The sequence below is a fragment of the Cadophora gregata genome (genome assembly GCF_030347475.1).
Source record: "Cadophora gregata isolate MNR1 chromosome Unknown scaffold_2, whole genome shotgun sequence".
NCBI classification, from domain to species: domain Eukaryota; kingdom Fungi; phylum Ascomycota; class Leotiomycetes; order Helotiales; family Ploettnerulaceae; genus Cadophora; species Cadophora gregata.
The window spans coordinates 1,322,818-1,335,095 of NW_026695925.1; the positions used below are offsets into that span (position 1 = coordinate 1,322,818).

At 39.9% G+C, this 12,278-nt stretch overlaps 1 protein-coding gene across 1 annotated transcript; it reads right to left on the reverse strand.

The window, feature by feature from the left end:
* Positions 1 to 1,461: 1,461 nt before the first annotated feature.
* Positions 1,462 to 4,530, reverse strand: MSH1 (DNA mismatch repair ATPase msh1; the record flags this gene model as incomplete). The annotated part of the gene is made up of 3 exons (XM_058501270.1): positions 1,462 to 3,140; positions 3,187 to 4,006; positions 4,057 to 4,530. The coding sequence occupies 3 exons, from the start codon at positions 4,528 to 4,530 to the stop codon at positions 1,462 to 1,464; spliced, it is 2,973 nt and encodes a 990-aa protein (XP_058362587.1).
* Between the last annotated feature and the right edge of the window lie 7,748 nt (positions 4,531 to 12,278).

Below are 12,278 nucleotides of genomic sequence, written 5' to 3' on the forward strand. Positions count from 1 at the left end.
CCTCCAAACGATCCCTGGTATCTTTAACACTGCACTATTAAACGTTATAAGCGCCATGGTGCATGTCTTTGTTAGCTGAGCTTGCCTTTCTGTCACAATCTCTAGACATCCTCGAGGAGAAGCACCAATACACGACCAGTCACGTGATAGTATTTACCGAACCTGCTGTCTTCTGCATTTCCTACCTACCTAAGCCTGCTCCCAACTACACTTTTTTATACCGTGACATTCTACGTGTGCTTCATAGTCTTCACACTCCCTTACATGCCTCTCAATACGGTCAACCATATCCCATCCTGACATCAGCATCGCTGTTATCTTGACACCTGTTTGTTGATCTATGTCGATGCGGCTGCAAGTCTTCAGGAATTTCTGTTACTTTACATTCTTTGAGGATCTTCAAGAATCGGATCCTGTCTCGATGACTCCTCGAGTGTCATCTCCCCAACTAGGCTATACACAGTTGACTTTCTCACTATCCAAGCCTCCAGTTTCCCGAACATCGAAAGTCGCAAAACCTCCTCAGGACTTACCACTCCTTTAGGACCCAACATGTTCCCAATATCCAAATGCTTCCTTTATACCATCCGCCAGTCTCAAATACAGTTCTTCCCCAGAATCAGAAGAGTCTCTGGAATTTCTCATGCTTCACCCATTGAAAGTTGGAAGTTGTAAGTTCAATGTTCAGAAAGGTTTTCACGACTTTCAACCGTCCAAAAGCACTGCCTCTACCACTTTCCCATTCTGTCACTTTCTTCACCAAGACAACTTTAAGTACAGCCCAATGTCGATTCTCGAATTCCCACGGTTGTTCACCCCTTCATGTCTTCGTGAGTCTCCTATGCCTGCCTGCCGTACGTGGGCGAGTGATAGAAATTTACGGCGATGAGTGGTTATCGAGGAGAATACTCATGGTCATGGCTTTGTCATAGTGCCTGGTCATATCAGTTCATCCTATTCTTATTCCATACCGCCCGTGGGTCATAATAGGGTCATGATGTCATTCTCAAATGGACACATGTTGCAACCGCAGACTCGCAATGTAATGGCTTGAAGAATAGCAATATACTCGGCAGTGAAAGAGGAAGTCAATCGCTGAAAATGGGGATTCAATGTCGTTGGAAAGATTTGGTTGCATTGAAGAGATCTTGATGTCTGTCAATCCTATTGTTGTTTACTTAAAAATGAATACAAGTGAGCAGATCTTGGTCAGTCAAAGTACATTTAAGGATGGTTGTTTACATAGATAGGGAAGAGAAATACAGGATGTTAAGTGATCTACTTCATAGAGAATCTTTGAAGGAAATTTAACTGCGTATGGGGTGGTATCCTAAATCAAAGAGTTGTTGTCTTCAATTCTTCCAATTTCCTACTTGAGCCATCCGTCTCGTGGAGATTTTGTACATTAGTATCTTACATCTGTCCATAAATTTACACTCTTTGACTCCCAGCATTGCTATATTACACATCCTTACTCTCAAGTACCCTCCTCGCGGCAGAAATAGCCTCCTCGGGCAATCCCGCCAGCCTCGCAACCTTCAAAGCATGACTCCGTCGATTAACACCCTCCCTCAACCGGTGCACATACCTAAACCCCTCACCACTCTCATCCTCAAGCACATCTGTACAATAGAAACCCACGCCACTCTCCATCCGCTCACCCTCAATCAACTCCACCAAGCCATGAAAATGCGTCGCAAAGAGCGTCCTACACTTATTGATCTTGTATAAATGTGCCAAGCACGCAAACGCCACTGCTTCCCCATCGCTAGGCGTCGTGCCTCGTCCAATCTCATCCATGATCACGAAGCTCTTAGGCGTAGCATGCTTGAGAATGGCTGCCGTTTCCAACATCTCAACCATGAATGTCGATTGGTCGCGATACAGATTATCGGCGCTGCCTACACGACTGAACATCTGATCTACTATACCCAATTCCGCATATTCAGCAGGCACGTACGAGCCTACTTGCGCGAGAATAGTGATCAGAGCGTTCTGGCGCAGGAATGTGCTCTTGCCAGCCATATTCGGGCCAGTGATCAGCCAGATTTTCTTCTCTGGCGCAGAGCCAACGAAACAGTCGTTCGTGACAAAACTTCGACCTTCTTCCTCCAATCCACCTTCAACAGTAGGATGCCGCCCGCCAACGATCTTGTGCGAAGTGCTCGTATTAAGGATAGGTCTCGTCCAGCGCTTTTCGTAGGCGAGGAGTGCGAAGGAGCAGGCATTGTCGAGCTCGTCAAGGACGGCGGCATTGCGGCGTAGTTTGATGATGTTGTGGATTGTTTGGGAGCGGAGAGCGTGGAAGACACGTTGTTCCTCGGAACGAATATGTGTTTTGCAAGTATCGATTCGTTGGCCTAGAGATGTCCACTCCGGGTGGTGGAATGAGCGGGTGCTTTTGCTGGAGCTGACGGACCGAAGGGGGTCGCCTGAGGCTGACGAGAGTGCGAGGCGAGTGTCTTTGCCTTTGATGTGGCAGATGTGGCCGAGGCCGGGACGGAATTGGAGGGTGAGGGTTGTTGCGCCGAGACGTTGGGACAGAGATTCGACTAGTTCTGATTTCTCGCTATATAGAGAGAGTATATCTTGATGGAGGCGGGTGAGTGTCTCGCTTGCGGCGGGCTTCATAATCCAGGGCTCGTTGTCGTCTGAGTAGTGTTCTCTGATACTGGTAGGTTTCTTCTTGCGTGGGCCCTTGGGAAGGATTGCCGAATCTTCCCTGGATCCTTCTGATGTGACGACTGCCTCGGCCAGAGCCTGAATTTCTCCTGCTTCGCTGTCTTGGAGTCGTTGTTGCTGCATGATGCCTTCTTCATCGATGGCTTCTCGGATGCGTTTAGCGAGTTCGTTCGGGCCCTCGAGATCAATGCGGCCTATCATCCTTTGGATACAAGCATCTCCAGAACTATCGTGCGAGAGGGTTGTGATTATTTCCTGAGTCGCGTAAATAGTACTTGCGAGAGCCAAAAGATCATCTGGGTCGCCTCGACCGAAAGCAAATTTCTGCAGTAAGCGATGGGAATCATGGCTACGTTTCAAAAGGATACTGATCCGCTCTCGGAGAAGATCATCATTCAGCATGTTCGTCACCAGGTCTAGTCTGGAATTGATGACTTCTAGTGAAGTTGAAGGCGAGCCTGTTGTGCATTAGCTTCGACATATGGCTCTGATGTAGACACGCACTCAGCCAGTTATCCAACAATCTCGCACCACCCTTAGTGACAGTTCGCCTAACAGTATGCAAAAGACTACCTGTCACCAAATCATCTTTCATGGTCTTCTTAATCTCGAGAGCCCGCATGGTGTTCTTGTCGATGCCCATCATATCAAGCTGTCTTGATGGTGGTTGAAGCTTAATATTTGAACCCCGGAGTCGAGTCTCGACATACTTAAGTAAAGAGCTTCCGGCTGCTACCTCTTCAGCCGTGAATTCACCGATCAGTCGCGCTGGAACAGGAGATTCTAGCATTGGCTCCCATTCAGATATCTCCTTGATTTTGGATGGGTCGGTGTATGTGATGAGATGGTGGTGGTCATCAGCAAGAACTTCAAAGATACCATGGTCTTTTGAGGCTTGGAGGTCTTCGTCTAGGACTATTTCGCGAGGGCTTATGCGGGCCAAGAAAGAAGGTAAGTTTGCGAGTGTGGTTGACTGCGTGAAGAAGTGGCCAGTAGAAAGATCAAGCCAAGCAAGACCAATAGGCATATTATCTCGAACTGCTGATATTGATTCTGGAAGCAGATCCTGAGCAGGTACATCGACGGGGTCTTCAGCTATGTGTATAGCTAGAACATAGTTATTGGAGAATGGATCCATGAAATTTTCGTCAATAAGCGTTCCCGGGGTAATGATACGAGTAACCCTCCGATCATGCATCAGGCCCCCAGCTTTGACTTTGCCAGAAGCATCATTTGGGAACTCCTCTGCAATAGCCACGTAGCGATTCAGATCTTGGACAAGAATCTTGAGGTAGCGATCAAGTTGGAAGAAAGGGAAGCCAGCCTATTTCTCACAATCAATATCAAGTAACCAAATGGATTAAGATAATATACCATAGGAACAACCGGCGCACCCGGTCTCGTCGGCCTCCTCGCCTCCTTCAAGTTCAACAGCGAAGCAAGTTCCTCTGCATGCTCAAAGTACAGCTCATAAAAGCCGCCAACACGGGTAAGGAGGACGCAATTCTCGAACTTCCGCATATTGATCCGTGCCTGTTGGACAACAGCCGAGTAGGTTGGAGGTGCATCTTGTTCGAGTGGGAGAGGATCTAGAGGAATGACGCCTTGAGGGAGGTCGTCGAGGTTAATGGAGGCTTTGGTTTTCTTGCCCCTATTCTGGGCTCGGTAAGCTGGATGGGCGGGCCTGGTGCGAAAGGACGTGGTGGTGTTGACAGAGTGCAAACAACGAATCCGGGACACTAGAATCCGACGAGGCCTTATGGCTCGAAGGTGTGAGTAAGGGATGAGCATTCGGCATGCTTTTTCACAGTACGTGTTGGGATGAAGTCGCGACTTTCGCGTTTGCATGGAGAAAGAGAAGTTCCCCAAAAACGTGACATGTGCGAAAGAAATGCGGTATCACGTGGGTACAAACAAAATACGGGTCTCTGCGTAAGCACAGCTGGTGGCATAGGTAATCCTTGGGATATCGAGCGAGACACACCTTTGCAGGCGAGGCAGGTTGCTCTTACGGACACTCCCGTCAAACTGGGTACGATTAAACCGTCATGAGGCCATAAGGCACACATATATACCACACCAGAAATCATCTATGCCGCTTTTATCGGTCACTGATTTGACTTAGTGAAAATCAGTAGTTGCGTGCACGAGTATCGTATAACTTCACGAAATAACAATATATAAAAATTTCGAAAAGTATATTTAAATCGCTTTAATATATTTATTAAGATCGTATATTTAAACAGTTATTATGAATACGTTATAATTAATAAGGATATATATAATTATAGAGGTTTAGGAGAGGATTCTCGCTTATTAAAATAGCAGACGTGCCTGATATAAAGTTTAATTCAGGTGTATATGTGCCTTATAGCCTTATAACGGTTTAATCGATTCCGTTAAACTTTATCAAACTGCTCTTATACCTAAGGGAGCTACTTTACTATTACCTCAGTCTTTAGGCACCTCTACTAAGTTCCGAGTTTTATAGATCAAGGCTAGGCAGGCGTTTTTTAGTAGGGAATAGCGTACCTACAGTAGATCCAGGGGCATTTAGACTAATTAAGACTTAAGGAGAGTAAAACTCCGTAGAGGGCCTAAGGTTATTCAGGCGTGTTTTAGTGTATTCGTTAAGTAATTTAGCTAAGAATCTTATCAACTTTAACACGATAAACCTATAGTTAAATAAACTCAGAATAAAAAAACAAAAATACTATTAGAAAGCTCTGATTTAGGAGATTATTTTATATCTAAGAAGTAAATTAGTATAAGTTATATTTCGTAAGTTATTTTAAGTGCAGCTAAAAGAGTAGCTTTTCCTTCTACTTTTTAAAAATAGACTTTAAAAAATATCACCCTCTCTTAAAAATAAATATTAATATAATATATAAGGTATTATTTAAATTAATAAGCTTATTTAAATAAGTACTCTTATCTTTAGAGAGCTTATAGATTTTTATTTACTCTAATATTTATAAAGTTCTAAAAGGGTTTCTAGCTAGATTCTTCAAAATCATCTGTAATAGCACGGTTTAGCGTTAGCTAGCACGTGAGCGAAATAACCACGGATCAGGTGATAACCTCTCTATTAGCGCGAATATCAAGCTGAGGAGCCCTCGATTCCGTGGAGGGCGCTCGAGCCTATATAGATAAATTCCCCGGGCTATTCCCGATTAGGCCTAATTACACTTGACGTAAAACTTGACGTAAACTCCTATAGTAGCGTAGAGCTATTTCCCTTTGCGTATAACTAAGTAGGTAACTATCGGTAAACCCCTTCAGAGTTAACCGAGCTCTACTAAGTCTTACTAAGCTTTACTGAGCTCTAGACTCTTCTTAATCGGGTATAGTAAAGAAGTAGTTACTACTACCTTTATATCACCCCCCCCTTTGAAAAAATCGAGTTATAAGCCTAAAAGCGTAATAAAACAATTAAAAAAACAAAGTAGAAGTGATTATTATATATTAGAGATTAAAAGTAAGTAAAAAGAGGTATAAAACTAAACTAATAAGCAGATAAAACAAAGTACTTTTTTAACGCTAGCAGTGTTATAACTATAAATAGTGCATATTCACCAGATATTCCTAGACCGCTTATTCCTTATTAGGGTTAGCTTTTCGCTAAGCCTTTTCTATTTGTATTATAATACAGGCGATTTCGACGAGTTTTCGGTTCCAGGCTCGTACGTAGGTTATAATACGCTCTCTATTAGGTTTTAAGCCTTGTAGCTTATAATTCGACTTATAAGCGTCTAGCGTTAAGAGCTTTTCGTTAAATACCTGATAAAAGGGGTTTACTACGCCGTCTGGTTTAGTGAAGAATCGAGCTATAGGCTTAGTAAGGTGAAGTAAATACGCCGGTAATAAGGAAGCTAATTCGCTAGCTTCTAAAGCTTATTGCGGCGTAAGCTGTAGAGCAGGGAATCTAGGCTCTAGTTCGTTGATATTAGTTAAATCGTCGACTGGGGTTATAGCTATAATAGGCTGTTCTAGCTAATCTTTGGCCTCTGATTCGCTTATAAGATTATTACTTATAAAAGTAAAATTGTTGTTTTATAATAGAGCGTTAAAGGCGAGCTTTGATTAGCTAAGAGGTTTTCCGCCGTTGATTTTATAATAGTCGTATATAGCTTTAGCTGAATTACCGAAGCTGTTTACGTCGTACTACGTGTTATTAGGGGGGTAGTCTCTCTACTCTACTTGATATTATATCGTATTATTATAATAACAATAAGCTAGTATACGAACTAGCTCGTATTCGTCTTTATTATATTCTACGTTATCTATAGCGTCGGTGATATTTGATTCGTTATCAGCTCGCTTATACGCTTTCTGTAATCGAGAGAGGTTAATAATAGGGTGGATTTTCATCGAAGGAGGTAATTCTAACTCGTAGGCGTAGCCTACTTATTATATAACCTTATAAGGACCTCGCTTAATAAAGTCTAGCTTTTTTAAAGGCCGTATCGACTTAAGGTTTTCCGTATATAACCACACGTGATCTCCTACGGTAAAATCAACGTCTCGTCTCGAACGATTCGTATACTCTCTTTAAGAGGCCTGCGCTTTACTTATATACACCTTCGCACGCTCTATTACGTCATATATACGCCGTGAGGTATTTATTACGTCACTTCTTTAAGTACGTTCATATTACGTAACTGTGTTATTATCTCTAGTACGCTACGTATTAGCGTTGAACGGTAGTAGAGCTAAGCGAGGTTCGTCGTTAGATCCGGGTCCTAGAATTAACACGGGAATTGCCGTGTTTTAGTGTGGAATTAACGCCTGTGTAGAATCCGGTAACCTAATATCGCTCCTGTCGTATAGTGTAGAGCTATTTCCCCCCACACTTTAGTTACCCTTTTATACGGTAAAGCTACCCTTTAGCTCCCGCACCGGCGTATAACTAGTACTACTTAGCGTAGGATCTAGTCTAGATATTTGTTTACCTTGATATTCCTCGCTTAAGTGTTAAGTAGTCGACCTTAACACTTAACGATTATTCGAGCTAGCGTTATTACTAGCGCCTGAATTTAAGGACTTTAATAGAGTTTTAGATCTAGTTATAGCGGCTATATTGTTTTTTCCGATATTATTAGCGGCTTCGCTAGATAATTACTCCTAATCAAAGGACGTCTTAGGCTTATAGCCGTTAAGTACTTCATAAGGACTTAGCTACCCTAAGCTAGCGTGCGGTAATATTAACTACGTGTAATCTAATAAGGGTAGTATTTTAGACTAGTTATCTTAATAGTGATTTAAGAACACTTGTAGTCGCTGTTTTAAGTAGCGATTATAGTTCTCTGTTTAACTGTCGGTTTACAGGTGATACGCTATAGAAAGCTTTAATTTAGTTCCTAATAAGTGATATAGCTCTTACTAATATTTAGAAACGAATTAAGAGCCTCTATCGCTTATAATCGTATCCGGGGCGCCGTAGTATCAATAGATGTATTTTATAAATAACGCAGCTATTTACTTAGCGTTTATTCGTCTATTATAAGTAATAGAAATCGATTGCTTTGTAAAACGGTCTATAACTACTATTACGTAGTTATAGCCGTGTCGATCCTTTGGTAGCTCTGTAAAATCTATGCTAATATCGCGCTAAGGCTTCTTAGGAATCGGTAAAGGTTATAATAACCCCGGTGTTTTATCTGTCGATTTTTTAGTCCTTTAATAATCGTAGTACCTATTAACGTAGTTAGCGATATCAACTAGTATATTAGACTAATAATATCGAGCCTTTATAAGCTGATAGGTCTTATCTCTACCGGGGTGAGCTATAGAGATCTGATTATAAGCCTCCTTAATCAGCTGATATCGTAAATTAGTGATATTAGGGACTAATAGTCTTCCTTTATATAATAACAGCTCGTTTTTAAGCGAGAAGTTACTATTAGGCTTTTCTTTTGCTTCTATCCTTAGAGGCTCGTAGGACTTTTCTTGTCTATTAGCTCTTAAAAGCCTATTAACGAAGTAGGAGTCGTCTATAATAGTACTTATAGAAGCTAGCTATAAATCCTCTTTTATAGCCTCTTCCACTTAATCAGGTTATAATAACAATTTCAGATAATACTTTACTTTTATAGCGTCTTGATTTTTAGTATCGCTTTCGTCCCTTATAAGAATATCAGCTTTAGTATTTTCGGAACCTCTACGATAGCTAATAATAAAGTAATAATTAGCTAGCGCTTCGGCCTAACGCGCTTATCTACTAGTTAGAGCTTTAGTTATTATAAAATACTCTAGCGCCTTATAATTAGTGTAGATCTTTATACGCTAGTAAGTACGCTCTAGGTCAGATCTCCAGTTTTTAAGCGATTTTATAATCGCTAATAACTCTTTATCGTATATCTCGTAATTACACTTAGCGGGGGCTATAGTCTTAGAGTAGAACGCTACAAGGTAAAATTCGCTGTCTAGGTGTTTTTAAGATAATATCCCTACTATTACGCTATCGCTAGCGTCAGTTTCGATTATAGTCTCTAATTCCGGGTTGTAGTAACATAGTATAGGTGCTATAATTAAGCTCTTTTTAAGCTTTTCGAACGTATTTTTATAGCTATTATCGAACTTAAACTATACTTCCTTTTTTATAAGATTAATAAGCGACTTAGCGATTTTACCGTAGTCCGCTATAAATCGTTAATAGAAGTTACAGAAGCCTAAAAAGCTTTGTATTCCGCGTACTGAGCTAGGGTCTTTCTAATCTCTTATTACAGAGATTTTATCTTAATCGACTTCTATTCCTTTAGTTGTAATTATAAAGCCTAAGTATTTAGTTTATATAACTAAAAACTCGCTCTTTTTAACGTTGATTTATAAGCCGGCGTCTCTTAGCCTTTTAATAACCTTTCACACGTAATCTTCGTACTCGTTAATATCTTCGGAATATATAAGAATATCATTAAGGTAGGCAGTATAAAAATCGTCTAAATAGTCTAATAAGATATTATTTATATGCCTTTGAAAAGTAGCGGGTCTGTTTATAAGACTAAAAGGTAGCACTTTATACTTATATACTCCGTAACATATTCTAAATATAGTTAGCTCCTCGCTATTAGGGTTTATTCTAATTCGATAGAAAGCTTATCGAATATCTAGCTTTGTAAATATCTTAGCTTTACTAATACGAGCTAGTATCTCGTCGATTAAAGGAATCGAGTAGCGATCTTTTCGCGTAATCTCGTTTAGCTTCCTAAAATCGATATAAAAGCGTAGGCCACCCCCTGGTTTTTTAACGAATAAGACTAGCGAAGCGAAGGGAGCGTTCGAAGGCTCTATAAAGCCTTTATATAAATTATCCTCTAAGTACTCCTTAGTTAGGACTAGCTCCTCCCGTGATATATTATATAAAGGACTATATTTTAAGTTATAAGGTTTATTAAGAACTATCTTATGATCGTAGTCTCTATACAGAGGTAGCTTATTAGACTCTTATTTACTAAAAGTGTCGTATAAGTCCTTTAAAAACTTAGGTACTTTCGCTATTATTTCACTTCGATCCTCAGGGGAAAGCTCGGCTATTAGCTGATCGATTTCGTATAAGCTAGTTATAAATAGCTTAGTTCCCTGCTCTTTATCTCTATTTATTATTCGACTAAAAGCAGTAGCGCTAATAGTAAAAATATCTAGAGAAGAGCTAGTAGGATTTCTCGATTTTAGTAGAGTAGGTGGATTATGACATAGAGTAACTGGTTTATAACGTAGAGTAACTGATTTATGAGAGCTAGAACTAGAAAATCCTAATAACTCTTTTTCTATAGTTTTAAGCTATTCGTATAGCTCGCTTTTAAACGAATTTTTAGCTACTAATTTAGGGCGATTCGCTTTTCGCTTCCTTTTCTCGCTTATAGCGATAGGTGCTAGCTTAAGCTCTTTAGCCTCTTAAGCCTCTAGATATCGATTAATATTATCTTAATAATTTTTATTAATTAGCTTCTTTTTAAGTTACTCTTATCTAATCGATATTTCCTTGTGAAAAGGTCTAATACTCTTAGGAAGCTCGCTAGGCTAAATCAAGGCTTTTCCTGCTATATCTAGTAATACTTTAAAGTACTCTAGCTAAATACGGCCTAGAATAAGGTTATAATTACCTAATTCTAGTAAAAAGAAAGGTATATTAACCATTCTACGCTTATTAATTGTAAAAGAGAGAGAGAGATAAGATATAATCTAATTATTAGCGATTCCGTCGTAGCCTTTTATCGTAATAAGCTGTAATAACCGTTGAGGTATAAGGCCAAAGAGATATTGTAATTTCTTAGTAAAAGGCTTATTTAGGAAGGCGAAGCCATTAGCGCCTATATCGATTAAAGAGCGTAATTAGATAGAATATCCGTTTTTACTAAGGCGATAAGGGTAGGTAAAGTGTGGACCGCCTATTAGCGTCGATAGGTCTAAGTTAGTTAGATCTATTACGTCGCTATATTCGCCTAAAAGAGGGTCTTGTTTTAGGCCTCTTCTTTTAAATCAGCTTCGCTCTCTGATTGGCTGATTTCGTCGATTTCCTCTTGATCTAGCTCTTTAAGATCACCTGATTTAGGCTCAGGGCATTGAGGTAATAAATGCCCTACCTTATTACACCTATAATAGCGTACTTCCTGATTAGGCTTTGTAGCTGTAATAGCTGTAGTTTTTTCGGTAGTCTTTTTTACGTAATTATTATTATAACGATTTTGCGTCCTTTGCTCTCTATAAGCTGATCCAGAGGTTTTAGAGCCGCTAGTTGTAATAACAGACTCTTTTCTTCTTTGATAGGCTATTAGCTTCTCTTGTTCGTGCGATTTTAGCGTAGCTTAGTAAAACTCGTTGAATCCGTTGATAAAGTTTACTATAGGTTTTATAGTAGCTCTAAGATTAGGATATAACTTTATATAGAAGTAGTCTTTTAAGCGATCCCTAGGCTTTCTAGCCTTATTAGTAAGGCGTAGGAATTTAGCTTTAAAATTACTAAAATCGTCGGTAGATGATATACGTAAGCTATTATATTCGGCTTCGTACGTCGATATTTACTTTATAATAAAGATCTTACGTAAATCAGCTATTAGCTCCGTATGATACATATAAGGATCCCTGCTATATGTATCGTGCCTTATAAATAAGGCTTCTTATACTTTACCCTCTGTTATATTATATACGTAGGTTATATAAGCAAACTCGTTGTCGAAGTAGTCCTAATTTACTTTTAGCTTGGAAATAATTGATAATTCCTATCACTTAAACGTAGGGTCTACGCCGTCTATAAGCGGCTTCGGATTATGTATTTTTCCGGTTTTACGCTACTCGTCGTTATATCTAGGAAACCTGTCAGGGGCCCCTACGATAGTAGCTCTAATTATATCTCTAATAAAAGAGGAATTTACAGGGGAAATTGGAGGTAGAGACGCTCTAGGAAGCTCTCTTTGAATTTGAGTTGTAAAGCGAGTCGTAGCGTTCGCTTCTCTGATTGGTCGATTAGTGTAATAGTCCGGTATTTACTTACTATAAATACAGAAGGCTATTATTAATCCCTAATAATCGAGAGGTAAGTGTATCACGTAGATAGAAGATAGTTACTAAGTATTAGAATACTATTTAAAGTTAAGCAT